This window comes from Symphalangus syndactylus, chromosome 23, assembly GCF_028878055.3.
Source record: "Symphalangus syndactylus isolate Jambi chromosome 23, NHGRI_mSymSyn1-v2.1_pri, whole genome shotgun sequence".
In the NCBI taxonomy this organism is placed as follows: Eukaryota; Metazoa; Chordata; class Mammalia; order Primates; family Hylobatidae; genus Symphalangus; species Symphalangus syndactylus.
The window spans coordinates 67705959-67733796 of record NC_072445.2 but is presented as its reverse complement, the minus strand read 5'-3'; the positions used below and the strand labels follow the sequence as shown (position 1 = coordinate 67733796).

At 43.8% G+C, this 27838-nt stretch overlaps 2 protein-coding genes and 1 long non-coding RNA gene across 19 annotated transcripts in view; 2 read left to right on the top strand and 1 right to left on the bottom strand.

Moving 5' to 3' along the window:
- Positions 1–21005, top strand: part of RIPK1 (receptor interacting serine/threonine kinase 1) — a 49092-nt gene extending 28087 nt beyond the window's left edge. For all 10 annotated transcript variants that reach the window (XM_055264662.2, XM_055264658.2, XM_063632994.1 and 7 more), the window contains 4 exons: positions 10914–11004; positions 12175–12744; positions 17770–17922; positions 20021–21005. In XM_055264662.2, the coding sequence (XP_055120637.1) occupies positions 10914–11004; positions 12175–12744; positions 17770–17922; positions 20021–20307 (1101 nt within the window). In that variant the 3' untranslated portion in view covers positions 20308–21005. The remainder of the gene's footprint in view (positions 1–10913; positions 11005–12174; positions 12745–17769; positions 17923–20020) is intronic.
- LOC129473781 (uncharacterized) overlaps positions 1–25555 on the bottom strand; it is a 45086-nt gene extending 19531 nt beyond the window's left edge. For 2 of the 4 annotated variants that reach the window (XR_010119216.1, XR_008654362.2), the window contains exons 1-2: positions 25369–25555; positions 13290–13484 (exon numbers count right to left, since the gene is read on the bottom strand). This is a non-coding gene — a long non-coding RNA (uncharacterized lncRNA). Of the gene's footprint in view, positions 1–13289; positions 13485–24730 lie in introns of all 4 variants that reach the window. The other 2 variants (XR_010119215.1, XR_008654363.2) reach the window with 2 other exon arrangements.
- BPHL (biphenyl hydrolase like) overlaps positions 25546–27838 on the top strand; it is a 35427-nt gene continuing 33134 nt past the window's right edge. For 2 of the 5 annotated variants that reach the window (XM_055264690.2, XM_063633001.1), the window contains exon 1: positions 25551–25739. In XM_055264690.2, coding sequence (XP_055120665.1) covers positions 25633–25739 — 107 coding nt within the window. In that variant the 5' untranslated portion in view covers positions 25551–25632. Of the gene's footprint in view, positions 26395–27838 lie in introns of all 5 variants that reach the window. The other 3 variants (XM_055264691.2, XM_055264694.2, XM_055264692.2) reach the window with 3 other exon arrangements.

Genomic DNA, 27838 nt, shown 5'->3' with positions numbered 1-27838 from the left:
CAGTGTACAGAAGTGACAGCACAGTCACCTGGGACGTTGACAGGGGAGTCATTTGAGAACCTCATTTATGCGATTTAGGAAAGTCGGCTTCCCTCCCTCCTTCCCCTGTACTTAGCAACAGATGGCAGCAGCATCTGCCCAAGACTGAAGCAAGGAGGTGGTTTCTGGGGTTAGAGGGGCATGACAAGGCCCAGTTAGGAACCAGTCAACTAAGAGGAATGGAGACCACCCCGCCCCCCTGCCGACTCTGGAATCAAGCTACTGCCATACATCTTCCAGCAACTTACCCCCATAATCATGAACAGGAGACTACGGCAAATAAAACAGGCAAACAGAGATTTTAAAATATAATTTAAAAAAGAGATTGGAATCAGCTAAGATAAACTCTAAGGCAAAAAAGCATTCCCTCAAACAATCAGGAATATTTCATAATGATAAAAGGCCCAATTCATCGGGAAAGTATAACCGCTTTAAATGTGGATCTACCTTCAATAACATGACCTCAAAATCAACAGCCAAAAGTGACAGAACTCAAAGAAAAACTGACAAATCCACAATTACAACTGAAGACTTTAATACACATCTCTCTTCAATTGATAGAACAAGCAAACAAAAATCAGTAAGGATATAGAAGACAGGAAGAGCATGACTAACACACTTGACCTAATGGAAACACAGGATACGCTGTACCTAATAACCGCAGCGCGCCTACCTGCTGTGCCTCATAACCGCAGCGCGCCTACCTGCTGTGCCTGATAACCGCAGCGCGCCTACCTGCTGTGCCTCATAACCGCAGCGCGCCTACCTGCTGTGCCTCATAACCGCAGCGCGCCTACCTGCTGTGCCTCATAACCGCAGCGCGCCTACCCGCTGTGCCTCATAACCGCAGCGCGCCTACCCGCTGTGCCTGATAACCGCAGCGCGCCTACCCGCTGTGCCTGATAACCGCAGCGCGCCTACCTGCTGTGCCTGATAACCGCAGCGCGCCTACCTGCTGTGCCTGATAACCGCAGCGCACCTACCTTTAAAGGCTTTGCAAGAAGACACAGAGCATTTTCAAAAACTGACCATGTGCTGGGAAATCAAACAAGTCTCAATTTAAAAGGATTGTAATCATAAAAATGTCCTCTGACTATATTTCAATTATGCTCAAAATTAATTTTAAAAAGGTAATTGGAAAATCTTATGTGGTTAGAAGTAAAGAAATATACTTTTAAATATCCCTTGGGTCAAAAAAAATAAATCACAATGGTATTTAGAAAATATTTTTCACTGAAGGCTAACAAAACACTACATATTAAAATTATAAAATGCACTTTGCAAAGGAGTACTTAATATAACCTTAATAAATATTTCATATATATATGAAGAAAGGCTGAAAATTAAGTAGCCAAACATCATCTGAAAAAGATAGCGAAATAAACCTAGAGAAAAAAGAAGTAAATAATAAGGAAAAGAGCATAAATTAATGATGTAGAAAGTAACTAATAGGGGATCAAAAAATCCAAATATTGGTTATTCGAAAAGCTAATAAAATAGACTAATTAAGACTGATAGAGCCAGGTGTGAGGTAATCCCAGTTACTTGGGAGGCTGGGGTGAGAGGATCGTTTGAGGCCAGGAGTTTGAGAGCAGCCTAGGCCACATAGTGAGACCCCATCTCTAAAAAAATAAAACAAAACATTAATGAGACATGGTGGCATGTGCCAGTAGTCCCACGAAGGCTGAGATGGGAGGACTGCTTGAGCCCAAGAGTTTGAGGCTGGAGTAAGCTATGATCATGCCACTGCACTCCCACCTACTTCTAAGAAAAAAAAAAAAAAAGACTGACAAAAAAGGAGATGAGATTGAAATCCATGAATAAGGAGGAATCACTATAGGTCCTGCAGACATCAAATGGTATTAAGAGAATATTATGAACAACTTTTCGTTAACTATTTTAAAATTTAGATAAAATGGACCAATGTCTTAAAAAAGTACAATTTAGCAAAGCTAACTCAAATAGAGATAGAAACTTTGAATATTCCTGTAACTATTAAAAGAAGCAGTGATAAAAAAACAACTTCCTATAGAGAAAATCCCACAGAGAGCTTCATCAATGATTTCTACCAAATATTCAATGAAGAAATTATGTCAATCTTACACAGTTTTCTCTAGATAATAGAGAAGAGAGAACTCTTCCAGATTCACTTTGTGTAAGCATAACCTTGATTCCCAAAACTGGAAAATAAGATACAAGAAAGGAAAATTACAGACCAATCTTGTTTAACAGTGTAGATGCAAAAGTTCTAAATAAAAAACTATAAACAAACTCAATTCATCAAAGAACATTAGCAAAATTGAGTTTCTTCCAAGAGTGCAAAATTAGTTTAACTTTATGAAAATCTGTCATTATAATTTATTACATTGTCTTATTAAATGAGAAAGATGTATCTTTTCAATAGATGCAGATAAATCTGTTGATAAAATGTAATGTTTATTCATGATTAAAAATGCTAGCAAGTCAGAAAAGAAATTCCTTTTCTGATAATAAGGTATCTTGAAACAAACAGAAGTTTTATACTTATTTTAACAAAATGTTAACAGCCTTTTTTTTTTTTTTTTGAGGCAAGGTCTTACTCTGTTGCCTAGGCTGGAGTGCAGTGGCGTGATCAAGGCTCACTGCATCCTTGACCTCCCAGGCCGAAGTGATCCTCTCACCTCAGCCCCCTGAGTAGTTGGGACCACAGGCGTGCACCACCATACCTGGCTAATTTGTATTTTTTGTAGAGACAGGATTTTGCCATGTTGCCCAGGCTGGTCTCAAACTCATGAGCTCAAGCCATCTGCCCTCTTCAGCTTCCCAAAGTGCTGGAATTACAAGGTGTGAGCCACTGTGCCCAGCCCACCTTTCTTTGAAATAATATGCAAGACCAAGCTACTTACCAACGCTATTTCTGGCCAGCATGGTCCTGGAGGCCCTAGCTATTTTAGTAGAACAAGAAAAAGAAAGATATAGGATTGGAAAAGAAGAAACAAAACTGTTCATAGGTGATAGGATGTATACATAGAAAAACTCAAAAATATCTTTTAAATTAATAATAGTTTAGTTATAAAAATCAATATATAAAAATAAATCTTACAAAAGGGATGTAGTAACTCTAAAAGTATAACCTTAACTGAGAGACATAAGACCGAAGTAAGTGAAGAAATGTACCATTTACTTTGTGATTTGGAAGTCACCATAGTATGAAGATGTCAGCTCTTCCCAAATTGATCTATAGAATCAATGCAATCTCAACCAATATCTCAAGTTTTTTTTTTTTTTTTTTTGAGACGGAGTTTCGCTCTGTCTCCCAGGCTGGAGTGCAGTGGCATGATCTCGGCTCACTGCAAGCTCCGCCTCCCGGGTTCACACAATTCTTCTGCCTCAGTCTCCCGAGTAGCTGGGACTACAGGCGCCCACCACCACGCCCAGCTAATTTTTTTTTTTTTTTAATAGAGACGATGTTTCACCGTGTTAGCTAAGATGGTCTCGATCTCCTGACCTCGTGATCCACCCGCCTCAGCCTCCCAGAGTGCTGGGATTACAGGCGTGAGGCACCATACCCAGCCAAGTATTTTTTTTGAGACAGAGTCTTGCTCTGTTACCCACGCTGGAGTTCAGAGGCACAATCTCGGCTCACTGCAACCTCTGCCTCTCACGTTCAAGCGATTCTCCTACCTCAGCCTCCCGAGTAGCTGGGATTAAAAGCGTGCGCCACCATGCCCGGCTAATTTTTGTAGTTTTAGTAGACATGGGGTTTCACTATGTTGGCCAGGCTGGTCTCGAACTCCTGACCTCAAATGGTCTGCCTGCCTTGGCCTCCCAAAGGGCTGGGATTACAGGTGTGAGCCACCACGCCCGGCCTGTATCTCAACCTTTTAGTTTTGTGTGTGTGTGGCAAGTGGGTGTGAGGAGTGGAACTTGACAAACCCACTCTGAAATCCATATGAAAAGGTAAAGAAGAGAATAAGAACAGCCAGGATGCCCTTGAAGAAGGACAAGACTAGTAGTGAAGGGCTTGCATTATCAGATTCTTGTCAAGAATTATTATAAAGCTATATTAAAAAGACAGTGGTATTGGTGTAGGGTGGACAGATACTGTTGGAATGGAGTTGAAAACCCATAGCTCTACACATACCTAGAAACTTGACTTTGACAGAGCTGGCACTGTAGAGCGGTGGGAAGTGACAGTCTTTTTGGTAAATGGTGCTGAGACAACTGGGTATCCACATGGTACAGAAATGAAATTGGGCTTCCACCTTACACCATACCAGAAAATCAGCTCCAGGTTGATTATTGACAGATAAAATTATAAAGCTATTGGAAAATATAGGAGAATTTGTCCATATCCTCAGGGTAGGGGATCCTCAACAGTATACAAAAGCATTAGCTGTAGTGGTACGAACTGATAAATTTTAAAATTTATAAAATTTTATATGAATTTTTAAAATGAATTTATAAATGAATTCATTGTAAAATGCTATAAATTATAAATAAATTTATTTTATATGTTTACAAATTTATAAGATTTTTAAATGGATATATAAATTCATTTTAAAACTTTTATTCCTCAAAATAGGCTGGGCGTGGTGGCTTATGCCTATAATCCCAGCACTTTGGGAGGCCGAGGTGGGAGGATCGCTTGAGGCCAGGAGTTCAAGACTAGCCTGGGCAACATAGTGAGACCTCCTCTTTACAAATAATAATTAAGAAATTAGCTGGGCATGGCGGTGCGCACTTGCGGCCCCAGCTACTCAGGAGGCTGAGATGAGACGACCGTGTGGGCCCGGGAGGCCGCGCCATTGCGCTCCAGCCTGGGTTACTGAACAAGACCCCATCTCCAATAAATAAATAAATAAACAAACCAGTCACAGGATGGGAGAAGTGCAACACACATGTAACTGACAAAGGACTTGAATACATAAAATCTAGAGAAATTTTATAAATCAGAAAGGAAAAGATATGCAACCCAGTTAAAACAGGGATGAAATAGCTGAATGGGCACTTCACCAAAGAGAATAAATATACCAAAAAAGTGCACAACTTTACTGGTAATTAGAGAAATGCAAATTAAAACCACAATAAGATAATATTATGTGTCTAAACATTGGCAAACATGTTTTCTAAACAACATGAAATAAATCCAGATAAACAGTGAAATGTGTGGAAAGACTTGACATGCTAAAGCTGTCTATTCTCCCCAACATCATTTATAAAAGGAGTGCAATCCTAATTAAAAGCACAACCAAATTCTTTATGGAGTTCAACAAGCTGACTCTTAAGTTTGTGTGAAAGAAAAAATATACAAAGATAGCTAAGAAAATTCTGAAGAAGGAGATCAGAACAGTGTAGACTACAGCAAGGATAATCAAATAGATTAATAGAAAAGGTGAGTCTTTGCAGGTTGGGTTTTCCAGAAGCAGCCACTGAGTTGGAGATTGGGGTGCAAAGAAGGAGTGGGAAGCAGGAATGAGCAGAGGAAGAAGTCAGAGGGCAACGAAGCCTGACAGAGAGCTCTGGCAGCGGGGAGCACAGAGCAAATGCCCCTCAGGCTTGTCCCACGTCAGACTGAAATGGCCAAGGCTTTATCCCCTTGCCTTTCTCAGTCACTGGCTCAGAAGGGGAGTACCTGGGGCAGAGAAGTTCACAGCTGCAGGCTGTTTGTTCACTCAGCTCCTTGCAACAGGGCAGCAAATCCCTCCTTGAGGGGGAGTCTGAGAGGCCCATCCCTGTGTCTACCACAAAGTCCCAAATCAATCCATGTATGTTTCTTAAGCTACACACAAAATTCGCAAGGTATAAAGAAAAAGATGGTTGTATATGACCTCATGAAAATGGAAAGGTAGTTGAAAAGGAGAAATTGTGTTTAGCAAAGGATTAATATCTAGAATATTTCATAGAGTGCCTACAGATAAAAAACAAAAATAGGCCGGGTGTGGTGGCTCACGCCTGTAATCCCAGCACTTTGGGAGGCCGAGGCGGGCAGATCACGAGGTCAGGAGATCGAGACCATCCTGGCTAACATGGTGAAACCCCGTCTCTACTAAAAATACAAAAAATTAGCCAGGCGTGGTGGAAGGCACCTGCAGTCCCAGCTACTTGGGAGGCTGAGGCAGGAGAATGGTGTGAACCCAGGAGGCGGAGCTTGCAGTGAGCTGAGATCGAGCCACTGCACTCCAGCCTGGGCGACAGAGCGAGACTCCGTCTCAAACAAACAAAAAAAACAAAATAAAAGGAAAATAATAGACAAAGAACATAGACAATTCAAAAAAGAAACTGAACAACACACTTCTGAAAAGATATTTGGCCTTGCCAATAGAGAAAGGCAAAATGAACCCGTTACAATTTTTCATCCATTAGATTGAAATTTTCGAAAGATTAGTGATACAGTGTGTTGGTGAAAATGCAGAATAACAAGCAGTCTTCTGCAGTATTGGTAAGAGTGGCGAAGTTTATTAGAAGGTGAGGCACCCAACAAACTCCACAAGCCCATAAGTTTGGCTGCAGTTCTACTCTCAGTAATCTATACTGCTCACGTGCACTCAAAGATGTAATTTCCATTCTTTGCACCTTAGTTTATAAGAGTGAAAAATTAGAAACAACTCAAATATCCATAAGTAAATGCCCTAAATTATGATTCATCTAAACTACAGAATACAAATAGCCATTTAAAAGAAAGAGGTGAAAACTAACATGTAATGATATAGAAAGATCTTCAAGATTACCTGTTAGTGAAAAAAATGTCACAAAACAATACTTATAGTGTGGTCCTTTTAATGTTAAAGATATATATATATATTTTGGCCGGGTGCAGTGGCTCATGCCTGTAATTCCAGCACTATGGGAGGCAGAGGTGGGCAGATCACTTGAGGTGAGGAGTTGGAGACCAGCTGGCCAACATGGTAAAACCCCATCTCTACTAATACAAAAAAAAAATGGCCAGGTGTGGTGGTGCATTTGCGTAATCCCAGCTACTCAGGAGGCTGAGGCATGAGAATTGCTTGAACCCGGGAGGTGGAGGTTGCAGTGAGCCAAGATCGTGCCACTACATTCCACCCTGGGCAACAGAGTGAAACTGTGTCTCAAATATATATGTATTTCTGGAATGTGTGTGCAAATTCCTAAAGAGAGAATAAGTGATATGCATCACACTCTGGATAAGGCTTACCTCTAGGGAATGGAAGAGTAGGTGCTGAAGGAATGTTTGGGTGTTATTCTATGTGATTCTGCATTGTTTGAATCTTTGGGGGTTTTTTTGGTTTTCTTTTTGAGACAGTCTTACTCTGTCACCCAGGCTGGAGTGCAGTGGCACAATCTGGGCTCACTACAACCTCCACCTCCTGGGTTCAAGTGATTCTCGTGCCTCAGCCTCCCGCGTAGCTGGGATTACAGGCGTGTACCACCACACCCAGCTAATTTTTTTGTACTTTTAGTAGAGATGGGGTTTCACCATGTTGGCCAGGCTGGTCTTGAACTCCTGACCTCAAGTGATCTGCTCGCCTCGGCCTCCTAGAGTGCTGGGATTACAGGCGTGAGCCACCATGCCTGGCCTGTTTGAATCTTTCAAAAGGACTTTGTACTTAACATATTTGTGTAATAAAAATAACTATAAAAAGAAAATCAATTTTATAAAATTAAAATAACAAGAATACTTTCATATTAGGCCAAGCGGAGTGGCTCATGCCTGTAATCTCAGCACTTTGGGAGGCTGAGGTGGGTGGATTTCTTGAGGCCAGTTCAAAACCAGAAACATGGCAAAAACCGATCTTTACAAAAAATACAAAAATTAGCCAAGCGTGGTGGCGCATGCCTGTTGTCCCAGCTACACAGGAGGCTGAGGTGGCAGGCTCTCTTGAGCCTGGAGGTCGAGCCTGCACTCTAGCCTGGATGACAGAGTGAGACTCTGTCTCAACAACAACAACAAAAAACCCTTTTCATATTAATTAAAAACAATAAACATACAGCTGGGTGAGGTGGCTCATGCCTGTAATCCCAGCTCTTTGGGAGGACAAGCTGGGAAGATTGCTTGAGCCCAGGAGTTGGAGGTTTCAGTGACCTATGACCATGCCACTGCACTCCTGTCTGGGCGACAGAGGGAGATTCGGTCTCTAAAAATAAACACACGAAGAGACAAAAACAATATATAGAATGCTACAAAGTGTGAACATAATACCCTCTGTCATTCTCCCCTAGATCATGCATGTATTCATTTAGCTAATATTTTTGACCACCTATTTATATAGCAGACAATCTGTTAAGAGCAAAATACAAATAAAACTAGGAAAAAAAAACTTGAAGGAAAAATACCAAAGTGTTAACATTTTATCTTTGGGTGTAGGGCAAAACTATGGATAGGTTTTAAGGATATATAATTTTCTATATTTTCTATAATGAGGATTATTGCTTCTATAAGGAAAAAGTTTTTTACTGTGGCAAAATATACTTAACATAAAATTCTCTATTTTAACCATTTTTAAGTGAACAATCCAGTGACATTAAGTACATTCATAATGTTGTGCGGCCATTACCAGTATCTATATCTAGAACTTTTTTTATCATCCCAAACTGAAACTCTGTACCTGCTAAATGATAACTCCCCATTCCTCCCTCTCCCAGCCCCTGGTAGCTTCTATTCTGTTTTCTGTCTCTGAATTCTAGGTAGCTCCTAGCAAAAGGATCACACAATGTATTTCCTTTGGAGTCTGGCATATTTCACTTAGCATAATGTTTTCAAGGTTCATCTGTTTCATAGCATGTATCAGAATTTCATTCCCTTTTATGGCTGAATAACATTTCATCATATGGATATACAGGTTGAACATCCTTAAACCCAAAATCCAAAATTCAAAATCCTCCAAAATCTGAAACGTTTTGAGTGCCAGCATGATGCCACAAGTGGAAAATACCACACCTGACACCTTTGCTTTCTGATAGTTCAGTATCCTCAGACTTTGTTTCATGCACAAAATTATTAAAATATGGTATAAAGTGACCTTCAGGCTATGTGTATAAGGTGTATATGAAACACAAATAAACTTCATGTTTAGACTTAGGTCCTCTCCCCACGATCTGTCATTCTGTACATGCAAATATTCCCAAATTGGAAACACTCCAAAATCCAAAACACTTCTAATCCCAAGCATTTTGGATAAGGGATACTACATCTGCACCATATTTTGAGTTCCTGCCTTCAGTTCTTTGGGGTATATATCCAGGTGTGGAATTGCTAGATCATATGGTAATTCTATGTATAACTTTTTTTTTTTTTTTTTCCTGAGACAGAGTCTCACTCTGTTGCCCAGGCTGGAATGCAGTGGCACCATCTTGGCTCACTGCAACCTCTGCCTCCCGGGTTCAAGCGATACTCCTGCCTCAGCTTCCCGAGTAGCTGGGATTACAGGAGCGCACCACCACGCCCGGCTAATTTTTTGTATTTTTAATAGAGATGGGGGTTTCACCATGTTGGCCACGCTGGTCTCAAACTCCTAACCTCAGGTGATCTGCCCACCTTGGCCTCCCAAAGTGCTGGGATTACAGGCGTGAGCTACCATGCCTGGCCATGTTTAACTTTTAAGAACTGTTAAATTGTTTTACACAGTAGCTACACCATTTTATATTCCCCACCAGCAATGCACAAGGATTCTAATTTCTCCACCATCTTACCAACACTTTTTATTTCTCATTTTTATATTATAGTCACTCTAAGGAGTGTGAAAGTACACCTCATGGTGGTTTTGACCTGCATTTCCTATGACTGATGATGTTGAGCATCTTTTCATGGCTTATTGGCCATTTATGTATCTTCTATGGAGAAACTGCTATTCAAGTTCTTTGCCCATTTTTGAATTGGGTCGTTTTTTGTTGTTGAGTTGTAGGATTTTTTTTTTTTTTATGTTCTGGATTTCATCCATTTTCAGATACAGATTGTTTGCAATTTTTTCCCCATTATTTTATTTTATTTATTTATGTTTTTTGGAGACAGAATCTTGCTCTGTCACCACCCAGGCTGGAGTGCAGTGGCGGAATGTTGGCTCACTGCAACCTCTGCCTCCCAGGTTCAAGAGATACTCCTGCCTCAGCCTCCTGAGTAGCTAGGACTACAGGCACACACCACCATTCCTGGCTAGTTTTTGTATTTTTAGTAGAGACAAGGTTTCACCAAACTGTTGGCCTGGCTGGTCTCGAACTCCTGACCTCCTGTGATCCACCCACCTTGGCCTCCCAAAGTATTTTTTCCTTATTCTGTGGGTTATCTTTTTACTCTCTTCATAGTATCCTTTGATGCACAGAAGCTTTTAATTTTGATGTATTATTTTTACTTTTTACTTTTGTTTGTGCTTTCTTGTCATAACCAAGAAATCGCTGCCAAGTCCAGTGTCCTGAAGCTTTTTCCCTGTGTTTTCTTCTAAGAATTTTTGTGGCACTAGCCCTTAAATTAAGTCTTTGATCCATTGTGAGTTAATTTTCATATGGTATGAAATAAGGGTCCAACTTCATTATTTCATATGTGTATATTCAGTTTTCCCCATCGAATGGTCTTGGCAACCTTGTCAAAAATCAATTGGCCGTTTATAGGAGGGTATATTCCTGGGCTTTCCATTCTGCCCCACTGGCATATGTGCCTGTCTTTATGCCAGTACTACACTGTTTTGAATACTGTAGCTTTGTAGTTAAGTTTTGAAATCAGGAAGTGTGAGTCCTACAACCTTGTTCTTTTTAAAGATCATTTTGGCTATTTGGGAAAAACATTAATTAAAAAAAATTACTACTTGTAAGATCTATGTGAAATTTCTACCTTCTGAAAATATGAATTCTTCTCGTTAAAATTTTCTGAGACTCAATTATTTCCTGCTGTTCACTACAGTGTGTATTTATGCTCTTAATTATAGAAAGAGTATTCAAACCAAAATGCAGTTGTGAAGAGAATGCAGTCTCTTCAACTTGATTGTGTGGCAGTACCTCCAAGCCGGTCAAATTCAGGTAAATTACACCATGGTCAAAATCTATTCGTTTATTTGTTTGGTTACTCATTCACTCCACTCTCTAAAAGACTATTTAGGACCATATGGGAAACAGAAGAAACTATAAAAGTGAACACCTGCCTTACAGGAATTTATAATAATATTCAAGAGTCAAGTTATGTGTATTTGAAATATGAAGTAACAGTGTCATAGAGTGTTCTGGACAAAAGGCCTAATATATCTGATGGGGAGAAGTGACGGTTCAGAAGAAGGAAGGGGACATACGTGAGAGCAAAGTCCCTGAGGAGCTCGAGTGACTTAGAACCAGGATACAAGCAGAGAGGCTGGTCTCAGGTCAAGTAGGGATACTTTTTTCACTGTAACAAAAGGGATGGCAGAGTATAGGATACTGAAGCCGCTTAGCTACCTGATCTGTGGCTAATTACTTAACCTCTTCTAAACTTCACCCATCAAATCATAATTGCTCCTCCTCTCATAGGGCTCTTCAAGAATGAAAGAATTCATGGGACGTGCTTAGGACAGAGCTGCTGCAGATCTTGTTTTTTTTTTTTTTTTTTTTGAGACAGAGTCTCTCTGTCACCCCGGCTAGAGTGCAGTAGTGTGATCTTGGCTCACTACAACCTCTGCCTTTCAGGTTCAAGCGATTCTTCTGCCTCAGCCTCCCAAGCAGCAGGGATTACAGGCATGCACCACCATGCCCAGCTAATTTTTGTATTTTCAGTAGAAATGGGGTTTCGCCATGTTGGCAAGGCTGGTCTCGAACTCCCGACCTCAGGTGATCCGTCTGCCTCAGCCTCCCAACGTGCTAGGATTACAGGCGTGAGCCACCGCACCCAGCCGCAGATCTTATTTTCCACCTGAATTGCTCCAAGGAGACAACTACCTTCTCTGCTCCAAACCAAGTCCTTTTTTCCTTGATCATCCCTGCAACAGCCGCTTTTCTCTTGCTTGCTATAATTTTCCTAGTACTCTCTCACTGCCAGCGAGGAGCTCCTATTATTATTTGTAAAGCTTGTGGGAAGAGGACCATCTCCTAAATGCTTTGGACTGGTCTCTTACTTGTTTTCTGTGTGTTACTTTGAGATACAGATTCATGACGGCGCTCAGATTTTATTTTACTTTTTAATGTTTCATGAAACTCATTCTAATGTTGATCATTTCTTCTCAGCCACAGAACAGCCTGGTTCACTGCACAGTTCCCAGGGACTTGGGATGGGTCCTGTGGAGGAGTCCTGGTTTGCCCCGTCCCTGGAGCAACAGCAAGAAGAGAATGAGCCCAGCCTGCAGAGTAAACTCCAGGACGAAGCCAACTACCATCTTTATGGCAGCCGCATGGACATGCAGACGAAACAGCAGCCCAGACAGAATGTGGCTTACAACAGAGAGGAGGAAAGGAGACGCAGGGTCTCCCATGACCCTTTTGCACAGCAAAGACCTTATGAGAATTTTCAGAATACAGAGGGAAAAGGCACTGCTTATTCCAGTGCAGCCAGTCATGGTAATGCAGTGCACCAGCCCTCAGGACTCACCAGCCAACCTCAAGTACTGTATCAGAACAATAGATTATATAGCTCACATGGCTTCGGAACAAGACCACTGGATCCAGGAATAGCAGGTCCCAGAGTTTGGTACAGGCCAATTCCAAGTCATATGCCTAGTCTGTATAATATCCCAGTGCCTGAGACCAGCTATCTAGGAAACGCACCCACCATGCCATTCAGCTCCTTGCCACCAACAGGTAAGTGGGTCTTCCATAGTCACAATTTTGTCTTTTTTTATTTTTCAGAAAATAAAGCAACCAAGCAGCTCTATTGTAGATTGTGGGTTATGATGGGGACAGAGGGTATCGTCAGCTGCCAGATGCAAATTGCCCTCTGGAATGGACTCCGCCAGGCCACTTGGTCTGGGAGTATTTCATCTGGGGCTAGGATTCATCACAGATGCCCGCAAGCATCGGGTTGCAGGTCCTTGTGACTGGCAGGCGTCTTTGACTCTAACCTGGAGTGCGTGGTAGTCCTATTTCACCCAATCTCTGATAAACGGGAAGTTATCTGCTTATTTGCTTTTACCTTGCTTGCTGTTTTTTGAAGGCAAGAAATCAGTCTTGGATATTTTTGTTTCTTACCTTATATAGCTCAAAGACTACCATTAGTGATGAAAAATTTTCTTTTAACTCCCATATCTCTATCGGGTGAAGTAAAAGGTAGGTGATAGTAGTTACTGGCAGTCTAGAATGGAAGTGATTTAATGTAATATCCAGCATTTTTATCAAATAATACTCACCAACATCACCTTAACCACCTGAACAGCATCCACCAATGATACCCACAGGTGTCCTGGAGATCTTGAAATCAACTCAGGTAGAGGAAGCTTTCATAACCACAAAGCTTAGTTACATTTTCTTTCAAAAGGCCAAATTCTCCAAAAACGTCCTATGCAAACATCCTCGATTTTTTTCCATAGGTTTTATGATAAGATCTGTAGAATGCAAAATATTGGATTAGACATTAAGCAGTATCCAAGTCATGTATAATCCTATGAGCAGAATGTCCTTTTGTTTCCTTCATGTTGGGGATAAAATTTTTTATTAGTATTGCCATATCATTTTATTCATTCGTGATTGAGACAATAAAAATTTCAGCTGGGGCCGTGGTTGGCCAGGCGTGGTGGCTCATGCCTGTAATCCTAGCACTTTGGGAGGCTGAGGTGGGTGGATCACTTGAGGCCAGGAGTTCAAGACCAGCCTGGCTAACATGGTGAAACCCTGTCTCTACTAAATAATACAAAAATTAGCTGGGTGTGGTGGCGCATGCCTTTAGCCCCAGCTGCTAGGGAGGCTGAGGCAGGAGAATCACTTGAACCCTGGAGACAGACGTTGCAGTGAGCTGAGATCATGCCACTGCACTCCAGCCTGGGCAAGAGTGAGATTGTGTCTCGAAAAAAAAAAAAAAAAAAATTCCACTGACTGGGCACAGTGGCTCACGCCTGTAATTCCAGCACTTTGGGAAGCTGAGGTGGGAAGATCACGAGGTCAGGAGATTGAGACCATCCTGGCTAACATGGTGAAACCCCATCTCTACCAAAAATACAAAAAAAAAACAAAAAAATAGCTGGACTTAGTGGCATGCGCCTGTAATCCCAGCTACCTGGGAGGGTGAGGCAAGAGAATCACTTGAACCCAGGAGGCAGAGGTTGCAGTGAGCCGAGATCGCACCACTGCACTCTAGAGCCTGGGTGACAGAACGAGACTCTGTCTCAAAAAAAAAAAAAAAAAAAGAAAAAATTCCAAAACTCTTCCCACTTTGTGCCATGCAGTTCTCCAGGCACTGGAGCTATAACTGAACAAACAGCCCGAGTCCCTTCCCTCATACAGTTTAAATCCTAATGGACAGAAGGCAGACCCTAAACCAATACTTAATGTGTCATTTTTTTATCTTCTTTCTACATGAGCAACCCAAATAGACTAGTTTAGTGCCAGAAATCTCTTTCTGTTTACACTCTCGCTCTGGTTCCTGGTTCTGCCAGTGACAGATGTACAGGGATGCAGCTTCTTCAGGATTCTGAGATGCTTTCAGTGGGGAAGGGGCACTTGGATCTACAATAAATAATATAATTTTCTGTGTTTCTGCTCCCAAAGAGGATCCTGCCAAGTACTGAGCTAGTAAATGAACACGCAGAGTTTCTCCTTGCAAATTTTTTTTTTTGTTTTTTTTTTTGTTTTTTTTTTTTGAGACGGAGTCTCGCTGTGTCACCCAGGCTGGAGTGCAGTGGCGAGATTTCGGCTCACTGCAAGCTCCGCCTCCCGGGTTCACACCATTCTCCTGGCTCAGCCTCTCCGAGTAGCTGGGACTACAGGCGCCCGCCACTACGCCCGGCTAATTTTTTTTAGTTTTAGTAGAGACGGGGTTTCACCGTGGTCTCGATCTCCTGACCTTGTGATCCACCTGCCTCAGCCTCCCAAAGTGCTGGGATTACAAGTGTGAGCCACCGCGCCTGGCCTCTCCTTGCAAATTTAAATAAGTCTTCTGCTTGCTTTTGTTATCATCAGAAAGTCCGAACTCTGTACCAAAATGTGAGTTTTCTAATTTGCCATACCATAGAAGGGTATGTGTATCCAGTAAGTACAACAGGAAAATAAATGTCTTCCTTTCAGTGAAAGAGCTCTTAGACCCACTGCTTTTTATTCACTGTGCTGCTTGAAGTGAAGTTAGAAAAGGAAAGCTCACTGGGCTAAGAGTCAGGAGAGCCAAGTCTAGTCCAGCTTGTGCCAGTCACTATATGGGTAACTTTGGGAAAGTCGTTTGCCTCTCCAGAGTTCATTCCCCTCAATTATAAATGAAAATGTTACAACTGAAAATGTATACATTGTAAGCTCTAGTATGTTTCTAATATCCCATTAGTTTCTCCATTTCATAACTTTCATGGTTTTTCCAGTGGCCAGATTTGGGCAGAAAGCACTGATTCAAAAACACAAATTTCCAAGTAGAGAGGTGCAGGGTAAACCTCCATGTAAGCCCGTGGTGAGCGCAGACTGTGAGTGACAAACACGGTGTCAGTGTAAGCTGGAGGTAGTGGGCCAGGAGGATTAAACAGGGTAAGGCAGCTTAGCACTGTGCCTGACGATGCACAGAGTAAGTGCTCAGTAAATGGTTGCTGCTGTTATTAGCATTGTTAACAAAGAACGCTTAGACAGCCTTGAGCGCTGGAAGGCACCTCAGACTGTCACAGGGGTTCCTTGCTAGGATTCCAAGGACCCCAGTTTCAGCAGCTTCGCGAACACCCTGAATTGCACACAGATGGCGTGTGTGCTCACATCCTATATTTCTTACACCTTTCAGTAGAGAGGGTCCCTAGTTTCCTTGGCTTCCTCACAGAAAATGCAACAAATGAGCATGGTGCCTGGTCCAGAGAGCAGCCTACCTTAGGGCCAGGTGTGTTGACGGAGGTACCTAGAGCTGATATTCATTTCCCTCCCTCCTCAGAACTGTCTTCTCGACCACCTTCTCTCTCCTACAAAGATATGCCAAGCGCTCTTTAGGGACAGTACCAACACTTGACAAATTCAGCTTAGCATGAATGTCACTGAGCCCATGCCCTGTACCAAGTCCCAGGCTAGCGAGTGTAAGGAGTACAAAAACAAGTGGGTGTGGTCGCTGCCCTCTCGGGACTCACATTCTAGTGGAGAAGTCAAACAGACCCAGCTCGGATACAGAGCGGCCCAGGGCAGATTGCTGAGTCTAGGATTACAGTGCAGGCTCATGGAAGGAGGTGGAATTTGTGCTGGGCCTGTGTCCGAAACTCACAAGCAGGGAGAAACACGTGGGGAGGTCAGCAGTCCAGGCAGAGGCAGGAGCATCATGTCAGCAGATCAGTGGGAAATCTGGTGGGAGTGGAGTCTCTGCAGTGGAGAGGAGGAGATAGCTGTGGCCAGCTTCTGAATACTGAACCTGAGAGGTTTGAGTTTATCAGGTAAAGGAGGAGGACCCTTCACAGATGCTGTTCAGAGTCGTGGGATCCTGCTGGGAAGTGTGGCTGAGCTTTGCTGTGTTGTTCATCCACCTCTGTTTTCTGACTTGGTGTTAGCCACATTTTTTTATGGTAAAATTCAAAAACATAAAATTTACCATTTTAACCATTTTTACAGTGGCATTATCTAACATTCACATTGTTCTGCAACCATCACCACCATCTATCTATATAACTGTTTTAATTTTGCAAAACTAAAATTCTGTATCCATTAAACACAAACTCCCCAGCTCCCCTCCCAGCCCCAGACAACCACCACTCTGCTCTCTGTTTCTGTGACTCTGACTATTCTGGGTGCCTCATATGAGTGGAATCGCGCAGTATTTGTCTTTGTGGCTGGCTTCATTCACTTAGGAACTGTCCCCAAGGTTCATGCATGTTGTAGCAGGTGATGTGATTCCCTTCCTTTGCGAGGCTGACTGTTCCACTGTGTAGCTAGACCACAGTTGGGTTATCCACTCATCTGCTCATGGGTGCTTGGCTTACTTCCACCTTTTGGCTATTGTGAATAATGCTGCAATGAACACATGGGTAGAAATATTTCTTCAAGACCATGTTTTAGTTCTTTTGGGTATATACTCAGAAACGGAATTGCTGGATCATATGGTAATTCTCTCTTTAATTTTTGTGAAGAATCACCATACTTTTTTGTTTTTTGAGACAGACTCTCGCTCTGTCGCCAGGCTGGAGTGCAGTGGCACGATCTCGGCTCACTGCAAGCTCCACCTCCTGGGTTCAAGTGATTCTCCTGCCTCAGCCTCCTGAGTAGCTGGGATTACAGACGCCCACCACCACGCCTGGCTAATTTTTGTATTTTTAGTAGAGATGGGGTTTCACCATGTTGGCCAGGCTGGTCTTGAACTCCTGACCTCAGGTGATCCACTCGCATCGGCCTCCCAAAGTGCTGGGATTACAGGTGTGAGCCACTGCACCCGGCCCACTATACTCTTTATAGCAGCGGCTGCACCATTTCACATTCTCACCAGCAGTGCACAAGGGCTTCATTTTTTCCACATCTTTGTCAATATGTGTTATTTCTGTCTTTTTTTTTTTTTAATTGTAGGCATCCTAATGGGTATGATGTGGTTTAGCCAGATTTTAAAGAAGAAAAGTTTAAAGGGTGGCATAGGATAATTAACTTAATGTTTGGGGTAAAGCCCTGCTTTTTTGCCATGCTGTATTTTTTTCTCTTGCTTTTGACCTAGAATTACTTACCTGTGTGTTTCTCTCTACTCAGATGAATCTATAAAATGTACCATATACAATAGTACTGGCATTCAGGTTGGAGCCTACAATTATATGGAGATTGGTGGGACGAGTTCATCACTACTAGACAACACAAATATGAACTTTAAAGGAGAGCCAGCTTCTAAGTACCAAGCTATCTTTGGTAAGATACCCTGGAAGGACCCAACATCTAGCAACCTTGAACTTTCTTACTTGTGAGAAGGACATAGTGGAATCTTAAAGTTTCTCTGATAATTCTTCTTGAAAGTTTTCTCACGTTACTTCTGCAAAATATCTTTGTAATTTCCATGTAATTCCTTTGTCATTTATTTTTAATATGGAGATAAGCACAGTATTTAATTTATGGATTTGTTGTGAAAATTAAATGAGTTGATATGTATAAAAAGCTTAGAACACTGCCTGGCACATAGTAAGTTCTATAAAAAGTGTTAAACTTTCATCATTATCATCATCAGTATTACTTCTCAGACCCGGAAGAAATAGCTGTGTCAGGCCCTCATCGAAGGAGATCCTGTAAAAGATAGAAGACTGTGCCCTCCACAGCACTTCTGTAATAAAATCAAGAGGGCTATCTCTTATAGGGTTCTATGGTGCAGACCCATAATGCTAATCCCAAAGTACAGTCTGGAAAAAGTCGTGAGGCCAAAACAACTTGATTAAGAACTCAGCTTTCTAGTTAACCATGGGATTGGCTTTTTTTTTTTTTTTTTCCTGTAAAGGAAGCAATAGTAAATGTTAGGCCCTGCTGGCTTTGAGGTCTCTCTTGGAACTACTCAACTCTCTTATTGTAGTGCAAAAGCAACCACAGACAATATGTACATGGATGAGCACGGCTGTGTTCCAATAAAAGTTGATTTACAAATGCTGGCAGGGAGCCAGATTTGGCCCACAGGCCATAGTTGGCCAACCCCTGGTCTAACCTATTTGAAGGACAGCTTTTAAAATACCTAGAACAGAACTTTTGAATGGTCAAGGGCACCGGTGAGAATGTAATGAAACCCAGGATCTACCCCCTACAGAAATATTGACAAAATTTGGAAAATATCTTGGGAAGTTCTTGGACTGCTGACAATCTATAAGGTATGGATAGAGAGAGAGCCACATCACAGAGGGCTGAGGAAAGAAGAGAGGTTGAAAGGAAGAATGAAATGTTTTCTTCCTTATATTCTGTTTAATGAGGTAGTGAGGGGATTAAGGAATCTTTTTTGTTGTGGTTGTTGTACATTTTTATTTGTTTCCTTTTATTATTTTTATGAAGGGCTAAGGGAAGGAACCAGTAGAAGGAGAGAGGTTATGGCTATCGGAGAAGAGGCAATGTCGGTCAGCAGTGGGGTGGGGTAAAGGAGGGGAAGGGACCAAAAACAGACCTTGAAGAGTATAGTTACCTCGTTGCTTGAAAGACAAGGAAGGCTTTGTAACTGAATGGGTTCCCGCCTGCTGGACAATTCCTTGATTAAGTAAGAGGAAAGTGAACTGTTAGGCGGGGGTGGTGGTCAGGAGTTGAGTGGCTTTAACTCTGGCCAGATGTAAGTGGAGAATGTCTAAAAGGAACAAGAATGGTGGTTTTCCCTTTACATCCAGGAAGGTCTAATACCAACAGGGTCACTGGCTAAGATTGAATAGAACACCCAGCCTCATAGCCACACAGGGGTTTTGTTCACAGAGCCATCAGCTGTGGCTCAGGGATGTGTCCACGAGGAGGAAGGAATGCCTTATTCTTTTTTGTTTTGTTTCTGAGACAACATCCTGCTCTGTGGCCCAGGCTGAAGTACAGTGGCACAATCACGGCTCACTGCAGCCTTGAACTCCTGGGTTCAAGTGATCCTCGTGTGTCAGCCTCCTCAGTAACTGGGACTACAGGCATGTGCCACCATACCCAGCTAATTAAAAAAAAATTTTTTTTTTGGTAGAGACAGGGTCTTGCTATGTTGCCCAGGACTGGTCTCGAACACCCGGGTTCAAGTGATCCTCCTGCCTTGGCCTCCCAAAGTGTTGGGATTATAGGCATGAGCCACCACGCCAGGCCAGGAATGCCCTATTCTAATTCACATAAAGACTCCATGTGGGCTAGCAGGCATGTGAAATGTCTGCCAGTGCATCAACGGCTATATAACTAAGAAGTTATCTTTTTCACTGTCTTCTGGTACTCTTCATTTCACTTGGGTTTTTTAGCAATTCAGGAAGCTGGAATGTTTGAATGGGTTTTAGCTTGATACCTTCTTCTCTTTCCCATTTGGCAGGTAATACCACTAGTCTGACGGATGAACATCTGGACCCAATCAGAGAAAATCTGGGAAAGCACTGGAAAAACTGTGCCCGTAAACTGGGCTTCACACAATCTCAGATTGATGAAATTGACCATGACTATGAGCGAGATGGACTAAAAGAAAAGGTTTACCAGATGCTCCAAAAGTGGGTGATGAGGGAAGGCATTAAGGGAGCCACAGTGGGGAAGCTGGCCCAGGCGCTCCACCAGTGTTCCAGGATCGACCTTCTGAACGACTTGATTTACGTCAGCCAGAACTAACCCTGGATGGGCTACGGCAGCTGAAGCGGACGCTTCACTTAGTGAATAACCCCAGAAAGCTGGCTGCCTCAGAGCATTCAGAATTCTGTCCTCACTGATAGGGGTTCTGTGTCTGCAGAAATATTGTTTCCTGTACTTCATAGCTGGAGAATGGGGAAAGAAATCTGCAGCAAAGGGGCCTCACTCTGTTGCCCAGGCTGGTCTCAAACTTCTGGACTCAAGTGATCCTCCCACCTCGGCCTCCCAAAGTGCTGGGATATTAGGCATTGAGCCACTGCGCCCAGCCAACAATCCGCTCTGAGGAAAGCGGAAGCAGGCAGACCTCTTAATGGCGTAGTACCAATAAAAAAAATGACTCCTAACTGTTTGGAAAGGGAGAGAAGAGATGTCTCAGGGAGGTCATTTTCTTTCAGCTTATGGCATTTCCTAGAGTTTTGTTGAAGCAAGAAGAAAAACGCAGAGAACATAAAATCAACTTTTAAAATTGTGTGCTCTCTTCTTCACGTAGGCTCCTGTTATAAACGAAGTGTAGTAAAATTCTAAGCCCCGTTCAGAGACTTTTTGGATCACAACTGCAGCTCACTGCCACATTACAGGGTCTGTTAACATTAATATCAAACACTGTATCAGTCACTCTAGGCTCTAAGAATCACATGCAGTCTTCAGTCCATTAAATTATTGATTATTTTTTAAATTAATTGAACTTATATTCAGTTTTCAAATTAACGGAATGGATTTAAAGGGGTATTAAGGAGGGGGGAAACATCAGAATTTCCCGGGCAGTTGTTGCAAGGAATTGCTACTAACTGTGACTACAGCAAAAATTCTTGATTGACTTTTAAAGTTATTTCCTGGCATTCTGGTACCTTCACCCAGCCTGGGCGCCCTGGAGAGGGAACAGGAAATGCTGATCTCTACCCCTGGGTGAGACCAGAACCTCAGGGCTGATACTGTTGAGTGGCTTTCTCGGTTTACTCTGTGTACTGTGAAAGTATTTTCATATTTTTTCTGTGTGCCAGAGTGAAAAAGGACAGCTTCTGAGTGTGGTAATTGTGCCTCTAGCACCCAACCTTTCAAAACCCACCCGAAACCTGGGGGTGGATGGAAGAACTAGAATAGAAGACTGAAGCTGGGTGGGCCGCTCAGCGTCTCCACTGGCATTTTGCTAAACCGACAAGGAAGGCTGTGTGCTTAGCTCTCCCCAGAGGGAGGGTGAGAAGGGTGTGGTGATGGTCAGTCTGGCTGTGGGAGCAGATTCTGGTGTCTTGGGCTGTCTTGGGCTGATAACAGTGTTGTTGATTCTGATTGTGAATCCCCTCAACTCTAGCAGACACATACACACCCCTGAAATGGGGCTGCAGAGCAGGCTGTCTCAGCCTTGCCACTGTCGGCATCTCGGGCTGGGTAATTCTGTGTTGTGGGGACTGTCCTGTGCCTCGTAGGATGTTTGGCAGCATCCCTGCCCCCACCTACTAGACGCCAGGGGCACTGTTCTCCCCCCACTCCCCCGCAGTTGTGACAACAATGTCTCTAAACATTGTCAAATGGTCCAAGGAAAGGGGAAAATTGCCCCGGTTGAGAAGAGCACTGCTGTAAAATAATGAGCCTCGGCTCTCCTGTCCGCACCTGCCCGGTTACTACTTGGCCCCCATGCAGCCTTGGATCCTACAGCCCAAAAGGGAGAACGGAGGGAGGGTCCAGGCTTTGCTGGAGGAGCCTGGGTGAGTTCTGTTTGCTCCTTGTACCACCATCCAAATGGTGTTCTCAAATCTTAGATTCCAAAGAGGTTGAATAATTAATGTTAAAAGGCAAGAGGGCAAGGCATTTTTTGACACATTTTTTAAAATAAGATTTTATACCACAACTTTAGGCTATTGATGTGATGTGTCACTGGGACAGATGGGGATTCTCCGTGGTGCCTCTGCCACTGAGGCCGCGTTTCCTGAGCATAATCCCCTTTTACCCACCTGCTGCCAAGCAGGAGACGGGATGCTGATGGTGAGAAGAACACCTCCCTGCTGGTGCCTTTTGGCCCTCAGGATGACAGGCCTGCAGCACTGCTGTCCCTGCTCCTGGCTCTGGGGCCTTCCCTTCACCCCCACTCTCTCAGCACCATGGTGAGAAGAACCAAGTTTGCCCAAGCTCCACAAGAACACTGCTGTTAATGGGCAGAGCCAAGTGAGCATGACGACACAGACCAGCAAAGGAGAACCGAGACTGTCCACGCTTGGTTTGGAAACAGGTAATTCACACCCTAGGTTATTGCTGGTAATTGAGACCTACTTCCACCTCCCACAGTCCTGCTTGGTAGATTTTCCACTTGTTGCTACAATCATCATCTTTGCTTTGGGTGTGTCATGTGAGGTTAGGGTTTCAGGAATAAAATGTTTAATCACAAAATATTTTAGGCAGTATTTTGATGTACATTTTAATGTGTGGTATTTTTGAAAGGAAAAGGGTTTTCTAATTATAATAAAGGCAAAACTAGGAGTGTAAATGTTCAAGATTTTAGAAGCAGCTGATTTCAGAGAAATCACTGAAAGGTTAATGCTACTACAGTGATTTTTACAATATGTAATAATCCAAGTATACGACCAGGTATAGTGGCTCATGCCTGTAATCCCAGCACCTTGGGAGCCCAAGCTGGGAGGATCGCTTGAGGCCATGAGTTCGAGACCAGTGTGGACAACATAACAAGACCCTATCTCCACAAAAACATTAAAAAATATTAGCCAGGTGTGGTGGTATATGCCTGTAGTCCTAGCTTCTTGGGAGGCTAAGGTGGGAGGATCACTTGAGCCCAGGACTTTTGAGGCTGTGGGGAGCTGTGATCACACCATGTCTCAATAATAATAGTCGTCATCAACATCATCATCCAAGTATAGAGTCCTGAAATTGAGAGCTCAAAACTCCCCTCTGCCACTTCTCAGCTGTGTTACCCAGGGCTTGCTTCCTGGCCTTTCAACATCATTATCCAAGTATAGAGTCCTGAAATTGGGCAGCTCAAAATTACTTTTCAGCTGTGTTACCTAGGGCTTGCTTCCTAACCTTTCTTAGCCTGTTGCCTCATCTATAAATGGAGAGTGCAATAGCACAGAAGGCTGATGTGAAGATTAAAGAAATATGATGCATCATAAGGTGCCTGGCACAAAAATGGCAGTTTTTTAAACTGCACAATCTTGCTATATATAAAGAACTGGTTGTCAGGTATGTTACTTAAAAATAGTGACACCAGGCTGAGCGCGGTGGCTCACACCTGTAATCCTAGCACTTTGGGAGGCTGAGGCGGGTGGATCACCTGAGGTCAGGAGTTCGACACCAGCCTGGCCAACATGGCAAAACCTCATCTCTACTAAAATTACAAAAATTAGCCGGGCATGGTGGCAGGTGCTTGTAATCCCAGCTACTCAGGAGGCTGAGGCAGGAGAATTGCTTGAACCCGGGAGGTGGAGGTTGCAGTGAGCTGAGATCGCGCCATTGCACTCCAGCCTGGGCAACAAGAGCAAAACTCCGTCTCAAAAAAAAAAAAAAAATAGTGACACCAATAACCTAAAAACTCAGTGCTACCGTTTTTGATTAGCACAAGGGTAACTGGTGTTGAAACTGTACAGACAGCTATTTTTATCATTTCTGAGATGAAACCCCAATCAACATATCAGGAAAAAAGGAAATACCTCACCAAAGATTTCTGAAAGTCAAATGATATTAAACTCAAACATTATATATGTCTCTTTCCTTTTATGCAGGAATTAATGTGATAGATTTATGTTGAGAGTCGAATATGAAAACTTTTGCATAGTCTGTATTTAGGCCCAAACTGCCTTTACTATTCAAGAAACTCCAATGGGCCAGTAAGGACACTGCAGGTGACAGAAATTTCTATGAGTGTAACACCTACAAGCACTGTGCTCACAGAACTGACTGTTACACCAAAAAGGTCTCTTGGAGGAAAAGAAATGCAATATGCAAAGAAGCTGTTGTTTCCAATTATTCAAGCCAAGGCTACAACAGTAGCCACAAATCTGCCAGTTATTTCCAATTGAGGCAGAACGATAGACTTAAAAAGCAATAGTGCTTTCAATTAGATAATGTCTATAACCTTTATAAAGCTGCAATTATACAGTCAAAGAAAAAAATTGTGGTAAAACATACATAAAACATCACTTAAACCACTTTTAGGTGTGTAGTTCAGTGGCATTAAGTACACTCACAATGTAATGCAGGTATCACCAAAATCCATCTCCGGGACTTTTTCATCTCTCCAAACTGAAACTGTCCCCATGAAACACCAACTTTCCATTCCCCCTTCCACCAGCCCCCAACAACCCCCATTCTATTTTCTGTCCCTATAAGTTTGACTCCTCTAGGTACCTTATTATATAAGTGGAATCACACAGTATTTGTCTTTTTTTGACTGGCTTACCTCCCTCAGCATAGCGTCCTCCAGGTTCATCCATGTAGTACCATGTGTCAGAATTTCGTTCTTTGTTCAGGCTAAAACATGTTCCCTTGCATGCACAGACAACATTTTGCTTATCCAAGTATCTGTTTTTGGACATTTAAATTGCTTCCACCCTTTTGGCTATCTTGAATAGTGCCGCTGTCAACATGAGTGTAAAAAGATTTCTTCTTGTACACCCTGTTTTAAATTATTTTGGGTTATATACCCGGGAAAGAAAATGCTGGATCATATAACTGACTTTTTGAGGAACCGCAGTACTGTTCATCACAGTGGCTGCACCATTTTACATTCCCAACAGCAATATACAAGGGCTTCAATTATCTCTACATCTTCGCCACCACTAATTTCTGGGGGTTTTGCTAGTAGCCATCCTAATGGGTGTGAAGTGGTATAAAGAAAATTTAGATCCCATCATCTCTGAAAAACAAATACACTTCCACCGTTAGCAGCCTGCCTAGAGCCGGAGCCCCGCCCACTCCGAAGCCCCGCCTGGACGCCCACCCAGCGAGGGCGCTATGGCTGGCGGCCTCGCCTCCTGGAAAGGCCGTGGTCGCTGAGGCGACGAGCGAGGGCGGGGTAGCGCCGACTGGGACACTCACCCCAGGAGCCAGAGCCAGCACCGAGAGGGGACGGTCTATGCGGGTACCGGCCGTTCCAGGACTGCGAAACCACGAGCCGAGTTTCGGTTGCCCACGGGAAAGCTCCCGGCAGGGCGTGGCTTCGGGGCGGGGCGGGCTGAGGGCGGAGCAGGATGGAGCGGCGAGGTGGGCGGAGCAGAGGGCGTGGCTTCGGGGCAGAGTAGGCCGGGTACGGCGCTTGGTCTTAGCGCATCAGCGCTCCCGGCAGCGACGCGACCTGTGACCATGGTGGCTGTGCTGGGCGACCGGGGCGTGTTGCGCCTGCGGCTGCTGCTCTCAGCGCTGAAGCCCGGGATCCACGTCCCACGGGCCGGACCCGCGGCCGCGTTCGGGTAATGGCGGCCACCTCGCCCCGGGGATCCCCAGCGTCGGCGCGCTCGAGGGGAGGCGGGAGGGGCGCGTGCCGACAGCAGGAGTTCCCGGCGCTGCGTGGGCGCGGCCTGGCCGCCCTGTTGCCCTTTGTGCCGCGAGACCCCGATCCTGGGGGCCAGCCGCACTTGGTGCTCGAGCCTCTCGATCGTGCATGCGCCTCGGTCAGCCGCAGTTCAAGGAGTCTGGAGCCGTGGAGGCTTGGGCTATGGAGTGCAGCCCCTTCAGTGTGCAGACCAGAAAGACCCAGGGAGATACATTTGCCTGTAGTGTAGACTCACCCGTGACGGAGCACGGATTAGAATCCCAACGCCCTTATTAGTCCATTGCTCTGTCCAGAGTCCACACTGAGGGCATAAGGACAATAATCTCTTCTTCCTGTTATGTCAGAAGTCAGCCTGAGCCTGAGTACCGCTAAGGCTTTAATCACGGGTCCTGAGAACCCTAAATCTTCTCTTTGCTTGCTGATCTCGTACCTTAATATGCAAAAGAATCACGTTGGGAACTGAAAATTCGGAATCCTGGGCCTCACTCCCAGAGGATCTGATCTACATGTGTGGAGATGCCCAGGAATCTGCTTTATTATCCTTTGTTCTCCCACATGTCCCCCCATTTCAGGTAAAACAATAACAAAAAACTGGATTAATTTCTGACCTTCTGTCTTGAAAATGGGTACTCTTGGTCCCAAGAGATACTGGGTAGAAATGTGGATAGAGCGGCGTGAAGCTGGTTTTTCTTTATTCTCTACATACATCCCTACACACATGCAAACACACGTATACAACGAACGTACACAGTGCATGCGCGCAGTTAAGTGTTGATAGGCTACTTTCATAAAGTCAGTACTAGATAGGTGCACAGCGTTTAGAGCTTTACTTGATCCAACATAGAAACTTTTAGTTTGAAAACTTGATTTAGAAGGAGAAAAGAGGACAAATCCGACCAGCTTTTAAAATTTCATATTGCAATTAACTAGCTCCTTTAATTTCAGAATTATAAGATGGTCTGGGCTATTTTGAAAGATGGAAAAACATGTCAGTGGCTACAGCTGTATAAATTAACAGTGAAAATGATTATATTTTCCAGTTTCCTGCGTGCAGAAAGGCATTGAAGTAAGTTACTGTGATTGTACCAATACAGTTTTTTTTTTTTTTTTTTTGAGACGTACTCTCACTCTTTTGCCCATGCTGGAGTGCAGTGGTATGATCTCGCTCACTGCAACCTCCGCCTCCCAGGTTTAAGCGATTCTCCTGGCCTCAGCCTCCCGCGTAGCTGGGATTACAGGCACCTGCCACCATGCCCTGCTAATTTCTGGGTTTTTAGTAGAGACGGGGTTTCACCATGTTGGCCAAGCTGGTCTCTGTAGGGTCCAGCCCCACAGGGTCGGTGGGTCTCTCCCCGTGTGCAGAGATGAGAGGTTGTAGAAATAAAGGCAGAAGACAAAGAGATAAAAGAAAAGACATCTGGGCCCAGGGGACCACTACCACCAATGTGCGGAGACCGGTAGTGGCCCCAAATGTCAGGCTGCTCTGTTATGTATTGGATACAAGGCAAAAGGGGCAGGGTAAAGAGTGTGAGTCATCTCCGATGATAGGTAAGGTCACGTGGGTCACGTTTCCACTGGACAAGGGGCCCTTCTCTGCCTGGCAGCCGAGGCAGAGAGAGAGAGAGAGAAGACAAAGAGAAAAACAGCATGCACCATTATTTCTGCGTATCAGCGACTATTAGTACTTTCACTGATTTACTACTGATATCTAGAAGGCAGAGCCAGGTGTACAGGATGGAGCATGAAGGCGGACTAGGAGCGTGACCACTGAAGCACAGCATCACAGGGAGACGGTTAGGCCTCTGGATAACTGTGGGCAAGCCTGACTGATGTCAGGCCCTCCACAAGAGGTAGAGAAGCAGAGTCTTCTCTAAACTCCCCCAGGGAAAAGGAGACTCCCTTTCCCGGTCTGCTAAGTAGCGGGTATTGTTCCTTGACACTTTTCGCTACTGCTAGACCACGGTCTGCCTGGCAACGGGTGTCTTCCCAGACGCTGGCGTCACCGCTAGACCAAGG